The 26,622-nt window shown below is 40.6% G+C and overlaps 2 protein-coding genes across 7 annotated transcripts; one reads left to right on the plus strand and one right to left on the minus strand.

Annotated features, from left to right (window-relative positions):
• Nucleotides 1-14,247: 14,247 nt before the first annotated feature.
• On the plus strand, nt 14,248-16,608 carry pnpla4 (patatin-like phospholipase domain containing 4). 4 transcript variants are annotated; one of them, XM_084668175.1, is made up of 7 exons: nt 14,248-14,336; nt 14,589-14,776; nt 15,089-15,183; nt 15,418-15,553; nt 15,823-15,888; nt 16,028-16,180; nt 16,290-16,608. In XM_084668175.1, the coding sequence occupies exons 2-7, from the start codon at nt 14,597-14,599 to the stop codon at nt 16,431-16,433; spliced, it is 774 nt and encodes a 257-aa protein (XP_084524301.1). In that variant the 5' UTR covers nt 14,248-14,336; nt 14,589-14,596; the 3' UTR covers nt 16,434-16,608. The 4 variants fall into 4 exon arrangements, with proteins under 4 accessions (XP_084524301.1, XP_084524303.1, XP_084524302.1 ...); XM_084668176.1 differs by lacking the exon at nt 14,248-14,336 and adding an exon at nt 14,339-14,417; XM_084668177.1 differs by lacking the exon at nt 15,823-15,888.
• A 1,010-nt stretch (nt 16,609-17,618) lies between these two features.
• sts (steroid sulfatase (microsomal), isozyme S) lies at nt 17,619-24,580 on the minus strand. Of its 3 annotated transcripts, XM_084668174.1 has the most exons (11): nt 24,522-24,580; nt 23,938-24,102; nt 23,620-23,741; nt 23,067-23,189; nt 22,535-22,949; nt 21,976-22,112; nt 20,973-21,110; nt 20,493-20,652; nt 20,035-20,156; nt 19,497-19,906; nt 17,619-19,020 (listed from the first exon to the last, which is right to left on the minus strand). In XM_084668174.1, exons 2-10 carry the CDS (start codon nt 24,087-24,089, stop codon nt 19,542-19,544), a joined length of 1,734 nt encoding a protein of 577 aa, XP_084524300.1. In that variant the 5' UTR covers nt 24,090-24,102; nt 24,522-24,580; the 3' UTR covers nt 17,619-19,020; nt 19,497-19,541. The 3 variants fall into 3 exon arrangements, with proteins under 3 accessions (XP_084524300.1, XP_084524298.1, XP_084524299.1); XM_084668172.1 differs by having other exon boundaries at nt 17,619-19,906; XM_084668173.1 differs by having other exon boundaries at nt 17,619-19,906; nt 24,490-24,556.
• Nucleotides 24,581-26,622: the final 2,042 nt, after the last annotated feature.

A 26,622-nucleotide genomic window follows, 5' to 3' on the forward strand; every position in this document is an offset into this window, starting at 1 on the left:
TTCCTGTTGCCAGGAGTGAATTTTTACAGAATGGCTGATCATAAATGACTAAAGCTTCCAGTGGGTGAAGACAGGGCTTTATTAATAGCATTTCAAGGCATTGTAGTGTGTGTGTGTGTGTGTGTGTGTGTGTATGTGTGTGAGTGTGTGTGTGTGTGTGTTTGCCAGCTCGCATGTGTATGGGTCTGCGTGTGTGATTAAAGGGAGGATGCGGAGCATGAGTGATTAATATGGTCATAACATAAACTCAAGGGGAATGTTGAGTGGTGGAGGCTCCATATGAAAAATGGGATTAAATATACAAGGGGACAACAACAAACTATCAAGTCATCATCAATCACCAGGTAGAACTCACATTTACGGAGAGACAAGGCTTAAGCAATCCCAATTTAAGAAGTGAGTCACTCTTCAAGGTGCTGAAATTTATGACAGAGACAAGTAATTTTAATTACCACTGCAATGATTTCAGTTTGAAAAGATGAATCCCTTTAAGTACCCTCCCCAAAGATATCCTCATGCCGTCTCCCTCCTGACAGATAAAGGTGGGCAGAGAGTACTGCTGTGACACCATTAAAGCCCTTTGAAAAGCCTAATAATCAACTTATCTAATTAGTATCAACACTCCAGTTCTCTGCACAAAGACTCACACAAGGCTCTTTTATTCAAGACAAAAATAGCTGTGTGTGTGTGTGTCTTTTTGTGTGTGTAAAAGAAAGACAGAAAGAAGCCACCATGATGAGAGTGCACCATGTTGTGTAACCACATTGGCTGACGAGTTTTGAATGGGCCACCTTAGGTCTAGAAAGTTCTGCAGGGGGAGTAAAGTGAAGTTGAGTAAGGACATGGTGCATCTGTGTCTTCTTCTCATTAACATCTGGTTCACTGGTCACTCTTGTGTTAAATAATGTAGAGGCCAATTAATGAGAAGAGGCGTTTGGGGTAAGAGTCCCAAAGAAGATTCACAAGAGCGTTTTACTCTGAAGGTCACACTTATTAATGAATACAGCAAGTTCAAAGGAACGACTTAATGGCTCCAGTAAATTCAGAAATAATGTTGAGAGTCAAACTGCATCCCCTGCATCTGAACTGGGCTCCAAAGATTTACGCGGTGGTTTTACTAAACGACTGACGACAAAATAATTTTGCAACTACTTATCCCCGCATGATAAAAAAAAAAAAAACTAATTTACGTCAAAGACATCTTCTCTTGCATTTTCTACCAACGCTGTCTTCTGAGATCCTTCAACGTACCATATTTAGTACAACAGCAAAAATATGTAGGAAATTACTAATATTTAATTAGTAACTTATTTCAATTAACACTCTCCTGCGCACACCATATGGATTGGCAGACTTAACACTTGTGTAGCAGTAAAATTCCTTGTGAATGAACCTGTCTGTTCTTGGACTGATCTGTATTTACCCTGAAAGGGATGTGAAGCAAACTAAAAGATAACATTGAAATTTGCCCAATCCCCTGCGATATCATGGCTTTGCACTTACAGACAAAACATAATCTTTCTCTAAGCCTGCCACATATTAAATTATATTATATTTAATTTAATATTAATTGTTAAATGTTACCATATAACATACACGTTTTATTTCATTCTATTTTTGTGTGAAGTAAGCTTACAGTTGGACTTTGTGTCTTTCAGATGGCACCTGGACTTCATACTCTCCTAGTTATCCTGGAGGGATAGATTCAGGGCATCACCATTTAAACTGGAAGAGATCAGTGACAGCATTTCAGAGAAGGGAGAAATTAGATGGCTCTAACGGTCGGATTTGGTCTCTGCTTGGTGTACTTCACTGCTTTTGCAGTTGAGTTGTTTGCATGTAATATTACTTTTAAACTCCAAGGGGATGAATATATTGTTCAGGGTTATGAATGATGATAGACTTCACTCGCCTCGCTGGGAGGAGTATTTAGAGAGGAATGGGGGATGGCATGGAGGGCAGTATTAAAGCAGTGAGTGTCTCACACGTAGAGTTGTCAGTGATGCCATGACCACTGAGCACTATGTAACATAACATATGTTTCAACTGCCATGAATGACCTTGAAACAAGGAAAAAGAGACGTGATTTTTTTTATGATGTAGCCCACGCTGTTTGAGGTTCATGTTTCAACATCTCATTTATTCTGTTTCTACGGATTCTGCAGTCTGGAGTGATACTCTGGAGTGAAGGGTACTTGTGTACTACATCATTTAGGGGCACTATGTTCTTGGCTCAGATTATCTGTCATCAAATATCCAATCATTGCCTTTTAATTCAGAGGACTCATGAAATATGCAGTTGGGTAGCTGAAGAGTGGTGAGTGAAATATGGTGCATCGTGTTGAGGAAGCTGTGGCAGATTTTTATTGCCCTGCGAGAAGCCAAAACATCAAGACTGATCCCTAGGACAGAGATGGAGCGAGATGCCAGAAAAGCAGGACTTCCACCAGTCAGTGTGTTTGCAACCAGTCAAGCTTTGCGTGTGAACTCACAGGGAACGACCACGCTGGCCCCTGCAGGTGTGCTTTACACATTCCTGAGCGGCCTGTCATCTCAGCTGTAAATATGAACCTCTCAAACAAAATCCGATTGCTTACCACAACCCCCCTCCCCCCACACACCTCCCCCCAGATCAGTTGACGCGTGGCTCAGGGCCCAGAATATGGCTACTAAATGTTCTCGTTTTTTTTGATGCAGAGGTACTGTTAGGGGAGCGAGAGTGGTTTCACACATTGTAGATGGCAACTACTTTATTGTTATTTAGTGACTTAAAGTTCCAGTTATAACTTCCCACAGCTTGTGGCAGGTTTTGGGAGTTTCTTGGCAGTCTTCTGCGGTCTAAAACTAATACTACTGTGAAATAAAACACATGACAGACAATGCATTTTATAGAGGATAAAACATGTGTGGGAAATGAAGATGGACAAAGGCCTGAATGTTTAAATTATTTACAAAGATTGTTTTGAGTGAGGCAATATGAATTGTTTAATAAATCTTCTTTTGAACAATATTTACTGTACTATAAGAACTGAGATTGTTGCAAAAGGCAGATTACAACTGGGATTTGTTTATCTATCACTGAAACTGATAATCAAGGTCATTAGACCATGTGGTATGGTGGATGGGACATAAAAAACCTTGAAGAATGATTATCAGACAGCATATCTATAGAGGAATGAATCAGAATCAGAATCAGAATCAGAAAGGATTTTATTCGCCATGAATGTTTGCACAAACAAGAAATTTACTTTGGCAGGGAGGTGCATACATTAAACACACTGAAATATGTGAACTATACAAAAGGAGAACAATCTATGGGGTATAGCTAATACTAAGGGGAATAAAAAATAGAATATAAAATATAAGTAGTAGCCATAATTTACAATCTAACCTAAAAAATACAGAGTGCAAAGAGAACGATACAATAGTGCAAATTGCAATGTGCAGGGTGTAATTGTTTAAATTGTGATTATTGTGATTTAAAGTCAGTGTGAGTCCTTGGCCTTGTTAAAGTGGCCAACAGCGGATGGGAAGAAACTGTGGGAAGAAATGGAAATGAAGTGATACACATTAATGGAGATTCGGTTAGAATTGAGACATGAAACGCATAACGCGAAGACATTAACAGGAAACATTAACATTTTCTTGTCCTTGTGTCCAGGAATACTTCCCTGAGAGTTACGTGGTGTTATTATATTAGTAACATACGGTACATTATTTAGATGTTCCCCACATTAGATGTTAGTCTCAGATTTCTAACTATAAACAATTGTGTTTGGGAGACACCCTCATGCATAGTATGTCAAGCATGATTGGGCAGTAGGGCTTGAAACAATTGGCACAGCTCAAATCGAAGTGTATCTACTGTTGGAAGTATGGAGTCATAATTATTATATCCCCTCTGACTTAAAGTAACGGCAGGCAAGGCGAAGATAGTTGTATTCCATCTTCAACTCCTCCATTAAGTTTTAATATAAAATGGTTGGGAAAATTCATTACAGTGTAATATTGCATGTTCCATGATATGCTTTTTCTGTGATCTCCTTATAAAATGTATAATTCAGTTTGCCACCATGGGGGAGCCAAATGATGATATGAATGTGCTTATGTGAATGTTTTACAGCATTGCAGTGTGCCTGAAGCAATGCCCTTAAGATGAGAAAGAACCAGAAAGTACCAGCACTATGATTACTATGATTAAGAAAGGTTTTTGAATAGCGTCTACAACTTCACAGAGATTTTGTTGTTACAAAAAAACATGCCCCAAAATTCTATTAATCTGAATTATACAGTGACACTTACAACAAGTCAAAAACAACCCCAAAGAACCAACAATCAATATGACGATGAAGTGAAATTCATCGAACTGGACTCCAGCAGAAGATCAATGAAACGTTAAGTCCGGAGAAAACCTCCGATTTAATTTGGAGTGGTGAGATCGACTAGGCAGGCTATTCCATCCACAGCAAGGAACTAATGTGAAGAGTTGCTTGGGGAAAGGGGGAAGCATTTAGAAAGACCTGGTCCCTCAAATGAAACAAGAGCCTAGAGTGTAAGTGGGCCAGTTTAAAGTTCAAGTCGATTGCACGGTGCAAAATTACCTCTCTTCGCCAAAGGCAGCCCAACCCTACACATTGATATGTCACTTAGAAGTTGGATGAAGGGGAGGGCCGGTCTGCTTAGAGATCGGCCCTGTCCCTGTAATAAAGGGTCCTGACACTCAACACTTCTAAAGCAGGGAGAGCAGGAGAGTTCTTTTAGTGGAGTGCCACTGAGATTGAATGTCTGGACAGGACGGAGAAACCAAGTCAGTTACTGTGGACTCTAGGGAGAAACGATTTTATCGATTCTAGCCATCCTATTCTCTGAGTGAAACCATGTGAAAGATAAAAAGAGAGAGAGAGAAATAGGTGTGTATGGTGTGTTGGTATGTGAGAGAAAGATGCCCCTCTTCAGCTAATGTATTGTAAACACTGAATGTTTTTAAAAGGTGGGCTTGTAGACCACAGCTCAATACCGGTGCCACTGGCTGCATGTTCCTTTCAAAACAAGGTTTTCTTCAGAAGTCCATGTGATTCCTATGTGATGAGTCCAGGTATTTAGAAGTAGGTACTCATGTTTACTACTGTACATGAAAGCTGCACATGTTCAAAATATTTAGGGCTCATCATAAGCTAATCGTGATGCATTGACAAATGCTAATATTATGTTTTATATGTAGACCTTTAAACATACATATACCATATCCTTTTCTACACATAAAACATTCAGGTTTATATATATATATATATATATATATATATATTCATTGACATGTCATTATTATGTTATTAATCACTTTGAAAACATCATATATATTATGTTTACAATATAAACATTAATATAAATCACTTTATAAACATCAAATATATTCATATATATAATATATATACACAACAATATACATATATGTATATTGTAAACATCATATATATTATGTTTTCAAAGTGATTAATAACAGAATAATGACATGTCAATGAATGTATTATTGAATGGGTGCTGAACTGAACATACTTGATTGATAGCAATATGACACAGAAAGAAGGTTCTATAGAAAAAGAAAGAGAGAAGTGACGTGGAAAAGGGGAAAGAGATAACAGTGGCTTTAGTATGCTTTTTCATGTTTGCATCTTATGTGGTTCACTCACTTGCTATCTCCACAGCCTATACTGTGAGTGGTTAACATCAGAAGAATGTGATAGCCTTCATTCTCATCACACACCACCAAGGTCTACATGTAATTAACACTGTGTTTGAGAAGCTCCCATATCTTCAAATCAGAGTGCCTTTTAAAAACTCATTCACAGATTATAATTAGTTTTATGAGTTGAACACATTTGGCAGAAGTGAACTCTTTTGAATCCAAGCCTTGTGTTGTTGAAATGGATCGATATGGTCTGGATCTCTTTGTGTTTACAAAGAGAACAACATCAGGATGAAGTCCCCTGTCAGACTTGCTTTGTCTGCACTATTTCACCTTGTATTTACAGCACCAAGGCGAATCAGTCTGCCAAGCTTTAAGACAGGCACAGTCGTCTTTACACAACAATGTTTCTCAGCAAAGGATGTTCCTTGGCACATCTCTGTCTCTCAGTGAAAAGAGATGTTAGCGAGTCTCCTGTCTTAAGAGTGGTAAAGTGAGTGAAAGCTGGCTGGAGAGGGCTGCATGCATTGAGTGGTGCAAGCAAGAGTTAAGGGAAAGGGCCTTAATGCAGTGTCACTTAGGGGACAACATCAGTGCATACAATTCATTCATTTACTGTACCTTTGAGAAGCAAATAGAGCTTCTACATCATTTGCAGCACATGGAGTGTTGGAGCCTGTGTAGCAGAGGTGGTGTGGAACCACAGTCATGTGAGGAGTAGCACTGTGAAATTACAAAGCCTGGTCATCTAGCATCTCTGGGACTCCAGTCTGGACGTAGAGGTTTGGGTTCCCATGCAGAAGGACAGTGGTATAAAATCTAAAACACGCAAACAAGGGTCTATTTGAGAAGAACTCAACATGAAACTAAATGTGAATCTGACTCACGTTTCTACATAGTTTTGTCAGCAGAATGTATTTCCTTGTGTAGCCGATGTGAATTGGTAAACTCACTCCTCAGTTTAAGGGCTGTACATCTGTGCCAATGAAACAGTTAGAGCTTCACTGTCCCAGAACTTCTCCCCAATTTTTCAAAATCAATGGTTTCTCACAAATGATTGTTAAAAAAACTGAAAATAAAAAGGAGACACCCACAAATCGTGTTGTTGATAAAGGAGCAGAATAGTTGGAAAAAATGGTGGAGTTTGCTGACCTTGTGAACTTGTGGTAATTAAGGTGAAGCGCTAACTGATTTGCATAAATTAGCAGTTCGATCATTGTTTTTCAAGACTTCTATCTCGCTCAATGAAAAACAAAAAACATCCTCCACAGCATTTTTTGACAGCCCTGAAATCAAAGCTTGGCAGTGGTCCCCAAACATCAATAATGCTTTAAATATCCTATCCTCGTTCTAAGATACATAATTTGCATGCTTGTGTCACCCTTTCCAACTCAATAGTGTGTCTACAGTACAGTATGTGTGCACACAGATAGGGTGTAGGTGGGGGAGAGCATTTCCCACTAATGAGACTATTAAGTATAGCAATTAAAGGGACCAGAGTCCGAATTCTAAATATACTGTACATCTGCCCCCCTGGTAGCTCAAACTAAATAAATCCCTAATGATGCGCTTGAAGAGACAGCTCGGACATATCAGACCCACAGTTTTGACCTCCCCGCTGCAGAGGGTAAATAATAATCAAATGCAGGTCGATTACCAAGTTTGTCTGTCTTCTTGTTGCCCTAAGGTCTTTTAATGACTGAGACTGTAAGGAACAACTGGAGGGTGTAATGTTCTATAGTACATTTGTAGTTCTTTAAAACAGCGGATGAATCAGGATTGCTGTAGGCAAGGCGAATGAGAATGTTGCCAGCTGTTTTTAGTGTGCAAGTTTGTGGTCAGTCCGATTGTGGGTTTCCAGGCGGGGTAAGGAAGGCCTCAAGGGGCTGGACCACAGATTAGAGAGCAGCTCTCAGAACCAGATCAGAGCCTGAGCTTTATCTGATCACAGATCGGGCTCAATGCTTCTCCATGTCCTCCTCAATGAGATGGGAATCTTAAACACTCTGTTGTGTTGGCTTTTATCTGGGATAGCCATTAATGGGCCTCATTACTTCATGAAACAGACCTTACAGTCAGCACACATTTCGTTCTCTTATACATAGATTAGGTCAAAGCATTTAGCTTTATTTATCTGAGTTGCATCCTGTCTTCAATGTGAGCTTTTTGTCAACAAACTTGCTTGCCTCTAGGAGGTTTCTAAGGAGTAAAACACACAGCTGTGAAAGTGGCAGAAATTACTTAACACATCTGTTCCAAATGTATTCCAAATGTTTTCTTTGCAAGCTCTCTCGGGAGGTTCTAGGAAAGGGACTCTCTCACCTTCACATATTCCTGGGGGAAGTTTGAGATGGAGGAGGGCATCGCTTGGGAAGGTGTGAAAGCTTGTTTCACAGCAGAGTGCACACCAAATAAGCACTGAAATTGGTGAGTGTGCTCCAGAACAGATTGCAGGAGAAATGCAGTACATTCCCCCCTCACACAGCGGAACTGCAAAAGGTACTGGAAGCTGATGGAATTCACAGTTTAGCAAAGGATGGAGGACCAAACGGGCAGTGTGTCCTTTGCACCTCACATTGTGGTACATAAACCAGAACAGTCAGCACACTGGAAACAAACACCGTGGAAGAGACTCTTGTGGTTTGGCCTTCAAAAAGTTGTTTTTATTTGTTGTGTCATGAATAATATATGGCTCTCTCTGTGAGTGCTTCCAAATGATATCAAGTTAATTCCTGGACCATTGGCTTTGACCTTTATCCTTTTAAACATGTTGCCTAGCTGAATAATGCAAGAGTTCTCAACACGAGTTGTTGGATGTAGCAACACTGGTTCCACTGCTCTTCTGAACTAGCTTTGCCCATTTCTTGACAAATTAACAGCATGAAGCTCCATAGTCATGGCAAGATGGATCACTGCATGTGATTATGGGACATTTTACATTCATAGCGAGATCACCCTAACAGCACAGACAGATATCTGAAGCGTCTTTCACGTAAGTGATTGTATTACGCCAGTCGAAGGTAGAAAGTACATCAATTTCAGAGCAATCCAAGGTTCTTTGGGTTATATATAGCAGAGGAACTGCATGTTTAAAAATGCACCAATACCAAAGAACCCTGAATGCAACAGAACTACTGCTCCTCCACATGGTAGAGATAGGTACTGCCTCCACCGCCTTGGGCAGTAGCTTTTTTGCAATCAAAAGGGGGATGTCTCAAAATGAACGCACACACAAACACACATCACAGTTTTCTGCCAGTGGGGGTACATTACCTCAAAAACTTGTGCTGTGTATTTTTTTCCAATCCTCAAGATCTTAAAAAAAATGCAACATGTAATTCCTGAACAACTTAATGTTCCTTGACTTCAACTAAACAGGACCGGTTGTCACGCTGTTGGTGCTATGCAGAAAATAAGATACTGAGGACACTGCCATGAAGTACATAACCTTGTCCAGTTCTGTCCCTCGTCTCTGTCGACATTGCAAAATCTCCTTGCCTCGTCTCATATAAAACCTAGATCAACATGTTCCTTAAATACTGTATGACCTTGACTTGTCAACAAGGAAGTACTGCCATACCAGCCACTAAGAGCTACAGAAGGCTCACTGGCACGAATCTGTGAATAATAAATGCCCTCAGCCAAAACGGTCTCAATGAGCCTGCTAATATTGTAGTGTTAATCTCATGGTCAGAGCCATCACTGCTGTGGTCTGCTGGCACAGGAGCCCGGCAGCCTTGGCAACATTAAGATTTGTGTTACTTAAATGTACAAACACATTATGAGCCAATCTTAAAAGTCCAGTAGACAAGTCATCTTGTGGCCACAATGCAACCACATTTTGGTATAATATTGTAGAATAATAATTATGTTACTTAATGTTATCCATGGTATCCATTCTTCTCTCAGTGAAGTGTAGTAGATACTGACAAATGGTTTTGCTATTCAGTATTGTATGGAAGTTAACATCTCTACTGTATTATGTCTCTGGAGAGACTATATACAAGCACATACTGTCATGAAAACATCTGACACCAATTCATTAAGAATAGATGCCCATCTTTCAAGAACCCTTGCTTACATATAATAAAATAATATAGAAGTTCTGAAATGTTGTACCAAGTCCTTTTGAATTATGGAACAGTAGATTTGAGGTGGAGAACATGTGGTGGAGATGGATGTAGAGACAGTGGAGTAGGTGATCGCACACACAATAGATACCCAATAATCCAGTCACTAGCTGTAGCATAAAAGCACTGGAGAAGTATAACATGAAGCCAAAGCTTGATTGAAGATCATAACTCTGCTTAAAATATGTTTCCCATCCATGTAGAATTCCGAATCCTTTCATGACGTATCAGCCTGCTGAACGGCTGTGCTTTTGAAATGTTGTGGTAACCCATCTAAGCACCAATTATAGTATCTGAATCCATGAAGAGCTCTACAATGTTTTCCTTTACCATAATCAATGGCATCGTTGAGAGAGAACCTGTGTGCCTGCAACCTTCAACAAAACATCTCATCGCCAGAGTTAATGGCTGCCTTGATCTCTCTCAGTAACATTTACGCCCCAGAAAAACCAACAAAATGTTTATTAGACACAGTGAAAAACTCTAGAATAATGGCCTACTAGGGGCTCTTTTGTATTTTGCCAGTGTTTGTGGAAAGATGCCACCCATCACAATACACATACTGTGCATCAGGTCAGTGTGAGTACTAATAAAATGAATTGCTCAGAGGTAGACATTCTCTGCTTCGTTTTTCTGAAATGTCACTTCAGACAACCTTGTTTGTCTCCACCTTCATATACAATTCTATGAGAAAAGAAACATTGCAACGCAGTTGTGCGGAAGAAGTCTGAACGTTGTGTTAGATCCAATCCAACACAATAAACCATCCAATACAATAAATCTTGTGAAGCAAAAACTCATGTCATATCATCCAGTTTAGACAACTTAAATATATTTAAGTTTGGAAAACCCACAACAAAAACAACAATATATTCACAAGCTAGAGTGTACTACTGAGGTCCCGAGTAGGAAAAGGCTCAAATGGATGTGTCTGAACACAAGGTATGAATAGAACAACATCATGAGACACAATGAGACAGCTGTGTAATTGACAACATAATCTCAAGTATTACATTAAACAGTGAGACGCTCATTTAAAATGGTAAATGAGCTAAGCACATTATAGTAAATCTGACTCCTTAGGGTGTGTTCCCTGCTTCACTACCATGTGCAGTGGTTTCAGCAAGCAAGATACATACCCAGTCAAAGGTTCCTCAAGGTTCTGAGAAATGTGTTCTAAGCATTTAGAATGTAGCTGATGTTGTTTTAGTAAAACCAGGTTGTCAGGTACAGTGTGTGTCAGAGGACAAGGGATGATTAAAGCCGTTGTATTTCATCTTCTGCATTCAGAAATAGATAGTTTTATTTTTGGAACAAAAGATTAATATTTGATTAGGCCAAAAACCACAGTGATGACTGAGTCTTGCAACAAGATTTGAGGGTTGAGAAAATACATGATTAATGAACATTTATTTTTGATGTTCATTTCATCTTCAAGAGGTTATGACTTAAATGAAGAAAAACTTACTCTCTCTGTTATATATATATATATATATATATATATATGTATATTTTACAATATGTAAAAACAAAATGTTTAATGTGACACTTTTTTCAATGAGTCAAAGTCAGTTCATATCTTGACATTTTTCTCTTGACAAAAGATGGCTCCACTGAAAGGTTTATTGCAGTGCATTCAGCAGTCCATGCAGTCCTTTTCAGAGTTCAGGGTCACAATGTGAACAAATTGCACATGATTACCATATGAAATATAATGCTCATGGACAACATGATGACAACAAATCAAAAGGAAAAATCAATTACTGCCCAGAATGACTTAACCCCAGGTCATCTTATAAAGCTTGCTTTGTAAATAAGCTGTAAAGAGCAAACTTAAGGTTTTAAAAGAAACATTGTTCCCCTTAGGTTTGAATCAAAGTGGGGGAGGACATTGCTTCTGTATCAGCTCAAAGACTGACACTGTAAGTCTTGTTAGTTGGATTTGAAGTTACCCAATCACAGAGAGACAAACTTCTACCCCTTTCCTTTCTTGGAAACTTCTCCCATTTCGGAGAGTGATTGAGTTTCGACTTGGTCTAGGCCTAAATGTGATATGGAGCACTTTTCCTGGCCCAAGCATCCGTTCAGAGCATCACAGTTACTGGGTTTTTGGCCTGCCTTCAGAGGGATATCCAATTTTTCATTCCTTAAATAGTTTGTCCTTATTTTATCTTGAGGACACAGTAAGATTATAGAAATTGCTGAAGACTTGTGAGGGCCACTGCATATTGCTGTGGTCACTAAAGCTTTCCTGTTGTGATGGGTTTCTTTTACCTGTGCTGTAAGGCTACCTTCACTGTTTTCCTGTTTTGCAACACGACAATGCAATATATGTCTGACACTTAGTTTCAGATCTTGCGAGTAGTAGAAGTACGTATGTACAACAAGCTGGTAATGTATGATTCGGTTCTACAATCTATTATATTTAAAGTATTTCTTTGACTTTACTATATGATAATGCACACTCAATCAGAAATCTATAGCCTACACTGCACCTACTGTCATATCCATATCGATAGAAAGATCCCTGGAATATTCACACCTTCAGACACGGTGCATATAATGGCCTGTCATAGATGTGACACCTTTTCACCTGCCTCGGTCACGATCATCTACCTGTTGTCCTTCCATCCTCTCCTCCACACTGCTTTCCATATTAGCCTTTGATTTCTCGTACCGTGTCCTGCCCATGAATCACATTCCCTTTCAATCAACAGGAACCATTTGATCTTTTAAGAGATTTATTTTATCAGCATGACCTTGATTTGTCTTTGCCATGGCAGTCACACTCCTGAGGAGGGTGAATCTTCCTCCCACCTCAAAATCCTTCCATAAAAAGCTTCAGAGTTTATCTGTCAACCCCGAGAGCAGTAATTACCTCTCATTTTCAGGCTCAACACAGGGCAAAGAGGGTGCCACTCCCCAAAATCTATTTTTTGAGTACAGTGTCTCTTGTCTGAATCATAATTAAATCCTGATAATAGGCTTGGTATCTAAAATTGGACTTCTCTCATCCTTCACCATCAATGGCCACAATCCAAATTATTTTTGATGAGAAACAAAAGGAAGAACATTTGCTAATTTTGCTAATTCCTCAAAACTTTGTACTGGACTAATCAAGTAATTCTGAGTTGCTTCCTTGAGTCATCATTATTCTTGTATATTATTTTGTACATTAATATTTCCAATAAGAACACATTCAAATGATCCACAAATGATTCTTTTGTTGTTCCTCTTTGTTGTAACACTTACTTACCATTCCTTACTTAGCTGTCCTACAAATCTACAGAGAATGAACAGTACCTGAAAGTTGAAACTCAACTTAGTTCTGCCAAAAAGATTATTTTACCTATGAATTTCGTAAATGTACATTGAAATAGTGTAAAGATACTGTACACAGTATGGAGGCAGGTTCTTGAACAAGTCAGATATTATTCTCTCCTGTTTTTCAAGGATGACAACAAAAAAGGTGTTTACTGCTACGCATATTAATAAAAATCTTTACATCACCCCAGAAAAATGATCCCTACTACATTATTTACAACAGTTCATATCACCCAATACTGTAGGTGAGGTGCTGTGCCTTCTCCAGGGAGCTTAACCTGCCTAATGCACATTATACATAACCATAAGCAATACTGAAGAAGCAGGACACTTCTGCTGACGTCGGGCATGTTGTGCCAGACTTGAGAATTCCCATTGTTCTGGGTTCTTGGGAAATAAATGCTGACTGAAGTTGTTGCAGAGGAAGAATTGCACTCAAGGGGCAGTGTTTAAGGAAAGAAACCGAGCCAAATCTGATACTTCAAGTTTGTGTACCAGTTCATTATTTGACTCACTTGATATTTGATAAGGTTATCTTGACTCTTGGGAGGGATCTGGGTGGTGGTGTGCTGTGGGTGAGGGGTCGCTATAAGAATGATTAGGCTAACTGGTTTGAAATAGTGCAGCACACATATTAGGTGGCGAAACAGGTATCTCAAGCATTCATAAGAAGAAAAATCTGTGAACATGTAACAAAAATAAATGCAGTTACCGGTAATTGGGAATAACAGCGACTGTTTCCTGTCATCGTGGTCTCACCAGGCAGCAGGCTATTTGTCGGACCTAATATTAGAATTATTATTTGCAGAAATCACAGACACTGGTTTACTTCCACATCATTAATGTGCCCGGTATCTTTTTTTTAACACTGTCTGACACCATGGCCGTATGCAGAGTTATGAAAAATACAGCTGAAAAACTAAGCTAATGGGGTTGGAATTAATGTTAGCTGGCAGCTAGTTAGTTTACTCATGTTGGACAGCTAATAGGGTAGCGTAATTGCGTATTAATATTTTTATTTGGTAATTTAAGCTTACCGAAAATAGATTGTGTTCACCAGGTTATGTTGTAAAACGTCTGAGTATAAGACTTTTATTTTGAAACCATTTTGAAACCATTTCGAAAAAAACGGAAGTTCAGTCGAGCTGTCAACATGCTGAATTGCTGGTCAGACTTCTGAAGCAAAAATGCAGTCATAGGTATGGAAGCTTCACCACGAAATCATCACAATTGTGTTGTGCCAGACAAACCTATGGGCAACCTATCCAGATTATTTAATTGTAAGATCTAATATCGTCGAGTTACGCAGCCTAGTTATTTGAGCTCAGGAAGGCAGCCACGTTGTCTATTATTAAAATATGTTAAACAATTAACCCGTTGGATTTCTAATTCCCCATTGTTTTAGTGCCTTTTTCCCCTATTCAAATATCTTTTTTTTCAATTTTATGCAGAGTGCAATATGGCAGTGCTGAATTTGTCATTTGCGGCATGTGGATTCCTGGGAATCTACCAGTTAGGCGCTGTTGGAGCCATACTGCGCCATGGAGACAAGCTGCTGGGCTCTCTTAGGGCATGTGCAGGGGCATCTGCTGGAGCCCTCGTGGCTGCAGTGCTTGTCACTGCTCCAGACAAACTGGAGGTAAGGTGGGTCACAATGGTCACAATGGTCACCTACAGGTGGCTCAGTCAGATGTCCAGTCTCTCTCTCTCTCTCTCTCTCTCTCTCTCTCTCTCTCTCTCTCTCTCTCTCTCTCTCTCTCTCTCACACACACACACACACACACACATATAGTGATCCATGAGGCTATCCCTCTTTAAACATCCCGTATCTCACACAGTCCGTTTAGTGGATTAAAATAAAGACACGAGCAAAGTCTGTCAAGGCTCGGTTCAATCATGATTGGATTGAGGTCAGTATAGTAATGATGTCTTTGACTTTGTCACCTACCAGAATTGCAAAGCTTTTACATATCGATTTGCCAGTGATGTCAGGACCAAGAAGCTTGGAGCCATGACACCAGGATATGACTTCATGCTCACCCTTAGGTACAGGAATACACTTTTATCATGACACTCAAAATTGTTTACAATGCCCTTTTCATGTATTCCTAGATCAAATAGGAAACATATGTTTAAATGATCCATTTTAGGATTAGCATGTTACTGTACATATGCATAGCTACTTACAACACTATAATAATTAGGATATTACCTAAAAGTACTCAATGCTCATTATTTATACAACTTTACACATGAGTATCTGCCGCTGTGCCTCTCCAGGGAAGGCATAGAGGACATTTTACCCAGTGATGCCCACAGCCTGGCAGGTAATCGCCTTCATGTCTCCATAACACACTCCAGAAGTGGCAAGAACAGCATCATATCCAGCTTTTCCTCAAGGGAGGAGCTCATAAAGGTATACTGCTGCCCACACATCAAGGGACATTTAACCTAGCTTATCATAAACTCAAGCTTTTCAGATCACAAATTGTTGTAAAGTTTTATGAGGACGGTAGCATTGTTTGACTTGTACCTACAGTACTGTCAGTTTGGCCGATATTTGCGATTTAGTTGGTCCAACTAGAGAAAACAGGATGTTAGCAGTGGCTCCATAAACAAGTTATAGTATGGCTGAAAGGATTTGATAATGTCATATTGCTTATGTCATTCTCTCTACTGTTAAAGGCACTCCTAGCAAGCAGTTTTGTTCCAGTGTATGCAGGATTTAGCCCAGTGGAATTCCAAGGACAGGTAGCTTTTTAAAAAATCAAAATACTTTACAAAAGCCCCAAGATCAACTTAACATAGCCCAAAACCCCCAGGCTGCATGTAGTTACACTGTGGCTGTCTGTGAACTACTTAGAAACTTTTTTTTTTTTTTTATTAACAGAAATGGATAGATGGAGGGTTCACAGATAGCCTTCCTATTTTGCCTGAGGGTCGTACCATAACAGTGTGCCCCTTTGCTGGACCTCAAGATGTTTGTCCTCGCCACAGAGGACGCACGAACCTTCGCCTCAAACTTGCCAACATGGACATAATGGTGGGTAACACAAATCATGCTTGGTTCTTTTATGTTGGGTATTGTACACTTGCAGGAATAGTCTTATTTTTTCCCCCTTTTTTTCTTGTGTTGGTGCGCCCTCTCCTAGTTTTCCAAGGAGAACATGTTACGGTTGAACCAGGCATTGTTTCCGCCTTCGGCAGGTCGCATGAAAGACCTCTGTCAGGAAGGATATGATGACACTGTGAGGTTTTTAAAGAAAGAAGACTGGATGCACCAGGATTTTGTTTGAGTACATTTCGTCAATCATGTATCAACATCATGAATGAAATGGACACAAAAATCAGGGTCACAAACACTGAAATGTTTTATGTTTGTTATAATTTTTATTATTTTACCTACATTGAGTGGATTTTACAGTTTTGAACTGAAAGGAATGTAAATTAAATACATTGTTTTAGCATGTACCAGTTTTTTGTACAGTTTGTTCACATTTCCTCATATTCATCATGTGCCGTGTTCAAAGGTGGGACAGTGAGACCATTTGCCCTCTCAACGTGTTCATATCTTCATATTCCTGAGGGGCAGCATAACCTGAGGTAACACTAAACCTCTTTTTGCTGGTTTTGCATTTTCCAACCTGTGTGTGGAGACACTAATTACATTGAGTAACAAATAGTTTGCTGTACCCTCTTACCGTGACTTGAATTGTACAATGTTTACCATGACATTTTAGAGCTGTGGGGCATATTATGAGATACTATAAGTGTTGGTAAGATGCTGTACTTACAAGAATAGTTATAGAAGCCATTAGAGCTATACTAAAGCTACCCAATAAAGCAGCAACACAGATGTTCCACCAGTTGATTGAGTGTTGTGTAGCCACCGGTTGTTCTGTGTAGTTCTGGTGACTTGACACTCACACACACAAAACAACACGAAAAGACAATTTGAAAATACGAAATTCTCACACATGGTTGGAGAGCCTTTCCATTAATGGTTCCTAATACTTCATATGAAGTAAGCAGACATGATGGATATCTGTCTTCTGTAAACCTCTCTTACCATCAATTTCCAACAGAGTTCCATTTCCCCGGGCTCGTTCTGGCGGTGGGAAAATCACTAGCACTTCACACAAGTACATAACGCCGTCATGGAACTGGAGGTCCTCCAGGACAAGGATGGAGTACCCCTTTGAAGTGTTACCATAGAAATGGATGTTTGAACTCTGCACGAGTTTCTCTGTACCCGAGGAACCATTTGACTTCCTCCGGTGCCATGAGACGTGCACTGTATTTGGATCATTTTTCTGGTAGTTAAACTCGCACACAAGAGCTACATTTCCCCCAGGGACAGTCCGGATCTTCTGAGGATACTGCTTTACGGAAATCTGGGATCCAATTGAGCCTGAAAACAACCAAGACACAAAGGTCCTGTTTCAACACCCTGAAAGCCCTCCACAGCATCAAAGACATACTTAAGCATCCATGGCTTAATTCCATGGCATCTGTATCTTTAATAGTATATTAATAGTAATAGTATTGGTGAACAAACTCACCAATAGTGGAGAGAAGCGCAACTACACACCTAACTGATGACATGAGAGACGGCATACTTAAGATGTAGATCTCACTTCTGATTCAGTGTGAGGACCGATACCAGTGAAACACTGGTATTATACATAAAAGTATATTTCCTGTGTGAGGATGTCTGCCCTCTGACATACATTACTACAGGAACTCAGGTAGACAGAAACCAAACCAGTCCAAAGGTCATCCCCCTTTTCTGCATGCATAGAGAAATGTTTCATGCAGACACAAATGGAAGTAACAGTCTGCATTTTTCTAACCCACTATTTAAAAAATAAACAGGGGTCTCATTTTTAAGGCTTGCGTACGCACAAAACGGGGCTGAAAATGTGCGTACGCCATTTTAGGCTTTTGGGCGTACATACACTTTTATGTAAGAATCCTACGCACAGTTTTATAAATTAGACCCCATGAACCTTTACAGTACCATAATCTTCCAATTGGTATTACTCAGGTTGTAGCCTCCTGATATGAAGCTTATCCACAGTTTCTTATAATGAGGCTCATTTTAGCCCACTCCTATTGTTTACTTTACCCCTGGGGGCAGAGATTTCTTGTCTCAAGGTTTTTCATTGTTTCGGCTCCCCTCCGAAGAACATTCAGTCTAAATAACTCTAAACATCAGAGCGTCTATTTGAAAACATCCTAACTTCTCTTATAATTTGTTCTGGTAATTATCCTCCAGCTGACTTTAACACTATAGAAATACATCTGCACACAATTAAACACAGGTTTTGTTTTTGTTTTACAAATAAACACTGATACATTGATTGATAAAGTGTACATCGATGGATTTCTCTGTTTTGGGGGGTGAATTAACCATTGTACAAATATATATAGCAGCACTCACTCACCCTCTGTAGAGGGCACAAGTGTACATCTGTGAGGGGGTGCTTTCACATTTTGGTAACTTCAGTATGAAAATGTACCCAAAGCAGCAGTTCTTTTTGTAGCAGACTGAAGACAGATCGTCCTATGAACAGGCCTTAGAGGTATACTGCACGGCTCTCCAGAAGTAAGAGTTGCAAAACCTCAAACTGACCGACACGGCTCTGTGTTTGCCGGCTGGATATCTCAGGGGCACACATGTAGGCTGGTAATGCTGCGGGCTGAGTTCCTCTGGTGTCCGGCTGTTTGTGATGGACCAGCAGCCAAAGCCGGGTCAGAGACGAGATAAACAGCTGGCTTCTATCAGCGCCAACCCAGCTGCAAGTCCAATACTGATCAGCCACCACGATTACAGCCCGGCTGTGGCGCACCTTGCTGTTGCAAATTTGATTTGTACATGATCTGCGGATATCAATCATACCTCATTACTACTGTAATATGGTTAGTAATAGTGGTTATGATAGGATGAATCAATAGCAGGAGCCAGGAAATTGTGAATAGCATATAGAGTGCTACATGAATCAAAATGTTGGTGGATAGTGGTTGCAATGCTGTCCATATTTGAATTTAAACTTTAACATACAGGCTGCAACATTGTCATTAGAATCGTTTTGATCAAGGGTAGATATTACCCCCAGTCACAGCATAAGGTTCAAACATACCATGTGTTTTAAAATTATTATTTGTTACAATTTTACAAATATAAACACATATTTGATATGACGGTTTACTGGCAGGCTGAAAAGAACCAATAAAGGGTCAATTTGGCTGCAACACACTTTACTGCACCAGTGAAAGCCTGGCAAAATAGTTCTTCCACAAGGTCAAATAGGAGAAGAGCGACATGAAATGCCTTTTCCGCCCCCCCCCCAACGCACCGACCAGTAGAAGTGTTAACTGGTGGGCTGCTCCTGTGGAGGGGTCTAGATGCTGCGCTGACTGTCCCTCTCACACCTGCAGAGCTGGGCCAGGGAGGAGCAGCAGGGCTGGAGCCAGGGTTTCCACACCAGCTTCCCTGGGCTCATCTGGGAGAGGACGGGCACCACGGAGCCCGTGTGGCGCTCCACCGCCACCCGGATCTCCTCCAGCACGGCATGGAAGGCGGGCTCAGAGTCTGCCGTCAGGGGCGTGGTCTCTGAAGGGTCCCTGGACAGGTCAAAGAGCAAGGGGGGGTCGTGGTACGTCACGTACTCTGGAGTGCAGAAGCAGGCGTGTGTGTGGAAGCAGCCGGTCCCGTTTACAGGGTAGAAATTAGGAGTGAAGAAGAAAGCCTTCCAGACTGAATGGCCTGAACAAAAAGAACAGAATTTCAGTCTCCTATAGACATCACTAGGTTAAGTATGAGTCGTTTATTCTTTTTCAAACAAAGGGTAGACTTTGTCAAATTGCTGTATTTAGACACGGGACAAGTCTTACTGTCAGGAGGGCACCACCTCACAGCATTCAGGTAGGCATTACAGTAATGGAAGAGAAACTCATGGCTTGACCTTTTGACTCTCCCCTGCAGCAAGGGAAGGAGGTCGTGACCATCTATTATTCTGAGAAAAAAGAAGACACATAACTAAAAGAAAAATAATCTTGGAGAAAAAGAAGACTTGGAAAGCACTAGAAATTATTTGCTGAGTCCAAATACACGAAATCTTTGATCAAAGAAGCTAGATTATCCTGTTACCTCTTAAAAAACGAAAACGATAAGTATATTCAGAACTTCACCAGCACAGATTTAGGTTACAGCTATTGTGAATATTACTGTCTAAGGCGTGATACCGTAAACCACAGAGCAAGTGTATTTTTCCACAGTGACCTAGATTCTAATCGACTGTTATTTTTTGACTGACGTGCGGCTGCAATGGCGCTACGTGCTGTGGGCTCACCTATCCCCTGGTGTGCTCGCTCCAGCTAGCTTCACCACAGTGGGAAAAATATCCATGTTGCTGGTCGGCTCGTCGATCAGCTTCCCGGCGGGTAACGTACCGCTCCAACGCAGCACACCTGGGACTCTAATACCTCCCTCCCAATTGGTGGATTTCCCTGCTGCTTACACAAAACAGACAGATGGTTTAGCAAGCAGACCCGACAGATAGACAGACAGACACAGACAGACAGACAGGCAAGCAGTCAGAGAGAAAGACAGACAGACAGACAGACATTGTCTCCTATCAAATTCGCAGCACATTCTGCATGTCTGAGGAGGCTGTCACTTGAGACAACCAGGCTGCTTGAACGGAGCATAGAAAACTGCACGCTCATTACATCTAAATACATTACCAATGTAGTTAGATTTGTTCGCAATGCATGCAATGGAAAATATGCACCACCTTTTAATTGGTTATTTATCGTTTCATATTCAGTACCTTTGTAGATGCCATTCCAGCCCCGGTGAACTTCCCCCCTGACAGAGATCTCTTCCAGGTGGGCCCCCTGGTCTGAGGTCAGGTAGAGCAGTGTGTTTTCACTCAGACTCAACCTGTTCAGGGTCTGCATGATCTGACCTGGGAACAGACAAACAGATAAGCTCTACAGGATTTACTTATGAGGTCCAACTGAGCACCATTATGCACATTAAACATGTACATTGTTTCTATGATAGCAATCTGAATGATACCACAAAACAGCCCCTGTATACAATAGGCTTCTCAGAAACAAACAAGTCCATGCATGGCAGCCACAGTGATTCACAAATCCTTTATAGGCTGGATAGTGTGCAAGTGGCATTTAGAATAATAATACTCACAAATCATTATAAATGCATTGAGGGGCAACATTATGGACAGTCAAGCAAATATGTATTTAAAGTCCTCATTGGTACTCAGGGAATGATAAAGACTCCCTAAGGTTTACCTTCACACAGCATAAATCTTCATTTCTTGGCAGGAAACAAGAGCACATCCAAAAAAGCAAACCCTTTGTTCTATATGTGACAAATGTGTTGTCACAGTAGTAATTTGGGTAATTTTACGACCATTTAGAAAATTCACAATATTTCCAATCCTCACCCTTACCCTGCTGTTATAGTCCTTTACATTTTAAGAAAAGGCATGTGTATATTTAAAATGTGGTTATAAAGCTATATGGCAGTTTGGAAACAACTCCTGTATCATGTGAAATACAAAAACAGACTATTATTCTCTTTTCTGTTGACTTGAGTATCCTCTTGTCTGGAGACAATTTAACCATACCTAAGTCAAACAAGACACTTGTTCTGTGGGATCAAACGATTTTGTCCAAAACACTATGTTGGAGGGACCTAATGGTGATAGTCTGGGACTGAACAGTGTCATGTTATAACTCAAAGAATCTGTGACTCAATCTACAAGTGTGAAAATGGACTCAGAGAGGACGGCAGGCTGTACCTACCTACACTCCAGTCAACCTCATGGACAGCGTCACCATAGAGACCGTGCTGGCTGGTACCTTGAAAGGCAGGCGAGGCAAACAGAGCAGTGTGCACTTGAATGAAGGAAAGGAAGAGCAGGAAGGGTCTCTCTGAGTTTCTAGAAAAAAGGAATCAACACTTCTGTCAGTGCACTGCATTATATTTTTGGTACATGTACAAGCAAATGGTATAGTACATCTTATGTTAACACATTTGTGCATTACATTTGTTGGCATGCGTAATTAACTTCCATGCATTTTCATATTCTTATACTGTAATCATGAACTGGTTATGTTTATGGTTACAATAACAGCTATTGTAAATCATATTGCAGGAAAAATGTGGTATAGGAAACTTGTACTTGACATTTTAGGTCACGTGTCACATATACACCATATACAACTATGCAACAACCTCATAAAGTAATGTGAAAGGTCATGAACACACACACACAGGGAAAGTGGTTTGGCCTCAATCTTATCACCAAACCAATAAAGATAGATCTGAAACAAGATAAGATTTAAGAGAAAAAATAAACACCTTTCAAGAAACTCAACAGCCTCGCGTGTCATTCTTTGGGTCAGGTTCTCAGAGACATAAGGCTGTTCAACAATGTCTTGGTTCCTCATGAGGAAACAGTTCAAGTTGGGAAACGTGAGGACAAACAGAGTAAAGGACGCCGCAGCCACGCCCACAAGAGCTGCCAGGCACAGGCCCAGCCTCCTCGTGATGGGGACCACGCCCCTGACGTGCAGCAAGGCCACGGTGGCCCCCCCCACCCCCAGGGCCCTGTAGGGGATGTGTGCGAGGACGTTTACGAACACTGTGCCGTGACCCGTCTGGCAGTCACGCAGGTTGGTCATGGTGATGCCGTAGAAGTGGTCAAATCCGTGAACGCTGGGGTGGTGACAGTGATCATTGCTCCACTCACAGTTAAGCCCCAGGTGCCATTTTCCTACAGTGCAGAGACAGGTGTTCGGGTAGCAATATTACCAATAAATGACCAGCAGTGACTCAGCTACTAAGGTCAGCTGGAGGGTTAGGACAGTGAAAGAGGAAGATTTTGTCTCACCTATCAGTGCAGTCTTATAACCTTGCTGTTTGGCAATCTTGGCAAATGTGACCTCTTGATTAGGAAGGCCCCCAGATGCTGCGGCGATCACGTAAACCCCTAGCCTACCTTGACCTACCATGCCTGTTCAAAATGAAAGCAAGACATTTGATTAGAAATGACAAGTTTTGCTAAAGGCAAGTCCTTGCAGCCTATATATGTGTACATGAATCACTGGAAAGGATGTCAGTTGACAAAACATGTATCACACCACAGGGTGGTTAATAAGTTGGTAAATCTGTTCCCACATCCTGTGTGCCTGTTTATGCTTCAGTAACTGAAATGACTGCATTATAATACATGACATACGCTCTCATAATTACTCATCATCATCTACTGCACGACGACTGTGTGGTCATGATGCTAAATAACTAGTCAACGATTTTTCATGATTAATTACAACTTTCTGTGTAGCCTTTGATAGATGGATTACATACAGTGCAGGTCACAATGAAAGTGTTTATAATGCATTATTTAAAAGGGTTGGTGACCTTGATTCCCCTCGTGGTCTCACCTGATCTTATTGGGTATCGCCCTGTGAGGAAGGCCGCCCTGCTGGGTGTACACAAAGGTGCTGCGGCAATGTGCTGTGTCAACTTCACACCCTCCTGAGCCAGCTTGTCAATGTTGGGGGTCCTGCAGATAACAGTAATTACCACCACGGTTGTTTCATCACAGCCAATCATCAGTAGGGGGGCTATTACACTTCAGTAAACACAGCAACAGTACAGTGAAATATGAATCTGTCTGGTTGTATGAGTACTAAATCTGACCTATGCAACAAGCCTGCATTTGCCAACATTCAGACTAGTTATGCACTAACAAGCCTTACCTCAGGGTAGTGTTGCCATAGCACCCTAAGTCTCCTATACCCATATCATCAACCATCATCAAAACAAAATTGGGCTTTTTTTCCAAAGGTGAAGCACTGTCTTCCTTGAAGAACAATAGACTCAGGCAGCAGGGGATCCATGTATTCTTCATTTCCAGGGGAACCCTGGGAAGACATGCAGCAAAAACGTAATTATACTCGGTTCCGGTAGCACTGTCTATAAAGGATAAGCCTACATGTTGTAGTCAGTCTGCAGGACTATTGTTATTATGAAAAGCAAATAAAGAGTCAGGGTACAAAGTCTAATGGGGAAAACATTCTCCACTGAGCTTTCCTGGTTTACACGTTTTCGTCACAGCTAAAAAATGGTCTAGAAAGAAAATTAGGATTTGACTCAAAGGGATTGTTTATTTAAAATGTACCCTCACGCAATATTTTGAAGACTACATATGCTGGTACCAATATAATTAGAGCGCAATGGCACATGTCCTTGTATAGATTATGATTACCGACTAACCAACTCCAAAAGACGCATTTTGCTTTCAAATTTACCAGTAATAACCCGTAAAACGAATGTACTCAACTTGACAGCTAAAGTTGGAACTTCATTCAATTGCAGCTTGTCGGTAGGTTCAGGAAGTAGTGTTTTTGTCATGTGATTAGATCACGCATTTTTATTGGATACAATTAGTTTCCAACTTTCAGTTTGGGTTGGGGTTGGTTTTGCTCCAGTTTGTCTTTTAGTGGGCTTCGTGAGTGGTCGTTGAGTTGAATAGCTTACCTTTTCTTCTTAATACACAATGTATTGACAATGTGTGACGATGCTTGTAACCATACGGATGGAGAAATACTGGCATCTATTGATTGAATCTTACACTGCAGCGTAGTAGGAGTCCATCCAAAAAAGTCACAAACTTGTGACTCTACTTGTAGAGTTTGGAATTAGTAAACCAATAGACAATTCAGTTGCTAGCTGTCCTCTGAGATTGAGTAAGCATTTTATTTTTCTCTGTATAAAATGAAACCAGCAGTGTTAGCACAGGACCTGTGTGTGTGCGTGTTTGTGTGTGTGTGTGTGGGGGGGGGGGGGGGGGGCACATAAGTGTAGTAATGTGTTTATGTCTGCCCCACAGATCATTCCTCTCTGTACATACTATACACATTCAGTCTGTTTCAGTAGATTCAATCTGTCTGGCATGACTCATACCAGGAGCAACATTAGCATTCAAGTCACATCCTATTGGGTGTCTTGTCCCTGCAGTGCAAGCAGCATTAAAACACCACTCAGCAACTGTATCAAAGCATTAAAGCCAGTTCTTCCAAGGCCCCTTCAAAATAAGAGATTTATTGATAGTGTGCGTTATCACAAAGACTTGTTCTTCTCAGCAAGCACACTGAGATGGTTGCAATCTTGGCTACTGGGGTTGCTTGTGCTCACATAAATACATGAAGAGCACTACTGGTTATCAGATGCATTCCAAAGCACTCACATCACAAATGCTGCTTCAGACCTTGCTACGTGGAATGTAATCCTAAACTCTCTCTCTCTTTTTCTCTGTCTCTCTCGATTTACACATAAACACATTATAACTTCCTTGGTCTTTATCCACAGATGATCTGGATGTTCTACATTATAGAACCGTTGCCAGCAGGGAGCAGTGTTGCTTAGCAAATTCATGAGATCAGAGTTATTTGGTCATAACGTATACATTTACATGTGCTCATTTAGAAGACGCTTTTATCCAAAGCGACATAAAAATAGTCAATAGATCATTAGGCTGTTTAAAAAAGGCAAGAGAATATCTTAGACATCGTACCATATGTTTTTGATTGTTATTTTTCTATTAGCCAATGTTCATACCATTTTATGAGGTTGATTATACACGACTAAATAAAAAATTGTGAGTGTGAAAAAGTGAGTGTTTATGAAAATGTATTACATTTTTCAAACAATAAGTGTCTATATCAATTTAAGTCAATTTCTGTCATTTTAATTTTGGGGGGTATGAATTACTATAATTCTGCCATTCGCAGACATCCCCCTTCCCCCAGCTAACTCACTCACCACCTTGTGAGGTCCAGCTATCTGCTGAGGCCAGGTTTCATGACAATGACTGGCCCCTTATGACAGCAGATGAACTGTCGAAATAGGCCTGGCCACCAAGGGCCCTGAATCTGTCCCTAGGGCCCATCAGCCCCATGTATGGCCACCCAACATGCCAACAGACAGCTCAGTATCAGGTTAAGGACCTGCCTGTCTGTCTGTCTGTCTGTCTGTCTGTCTTACCTCTCTCTGTCTACCAGTCTTGCCCCCCTCCCTCTCTGTGTATACTCACTGACCTTCCCAAACAGATCTTATCTCTCAACGGTCACTGACAGCACACCTGGGGAACTGCTTGGTAGACTTCTGGAGGTAGTTTGAGAAGATAGTTTATGGAGGCTTTGTATCCAGTCAAGTACCATTTTTTTGTCTTTAGAAATAAAAAGGAGAAAAAAAATCCCACTTTATGTACATGATAAGTCAAGGCAAAAGTCAAAGACAAACTGTTGAAGTGGTTTAACACATCAGGCTGAGTCAAAAGTACTGAGTCAAAAGGTCTAATTCTCTTGATATTTGAATCAGAGAAAGGCTTTTGTCTCATGCTTAATGTCTGCTGCCCTCGTATATTGTTGAAACAACAGATG

Source organism: Hypomesus nipponensis, chromosome 12 (genome assembly GCF_054491055.1).
Source record: "Hypomesus nipponensis isolate SF chromosome 12, ASM5449105v1, whole genome shotgun sequence".
Taxonomy (NCBI): domain Eukaryota; kingdom Metazoa; phylum Chordata; class Actinopteri; order Osmeriformes; family Osmeridae; genus Hypomesus; species Hypomesus nipponensis.

What these genes read in the sequence shown, in the direction of transcription:
- sts (XM_084668174.1), bottom strand. Translation starts at nt 24,089, where the DNA reads ATGAAGAATACATGGATCCCCTGCTGCCTGAGTCTATTGTTCTTCAAG. An exon ending in CTGGAATGGCATCTACAAAG is followed by an intron (nt 20,653 to 20,972) that starts GTACTGAATATG and finishes TTGTGTAAGCAG; the next exon opens with CAGGGAAATCCACCAATTGG. An exon ending in GCGAGCACACCAGGGGATAG is followed by an intron (nt 20,157 to 20,492) that starts GTGAGCCCACAG and finishes CTTTTTTCTCAG; the next exon opens with AATAATAGATGGTCACGACC.
- pnpla4 (XM_084668175.1), top strand. Translation starts at nt 14,597, where the DNA reads ATGGCAGTGCTGAATTTGTCATTTGCGGCATGTGGATTCCTGGGAATC. An exon ending in GACTTCATGCTCACCCTTAG is followed by an intron (nt 15,184 to 15,417) that starts GTACAGGAATAC and finishes GTGCCTCTCCAG; the next exon opens with GGAAGGCATAGAGGACATTT. An exon ending in CAAGGGAGGAGCTCATAAAG is followed by an intron (nt 15,554 to 15,822) that starts GTATACTGCTGC and finishes CTACTGTTAAAG; the next exon opens with GCACTCCTAGCAAGCAGTTT.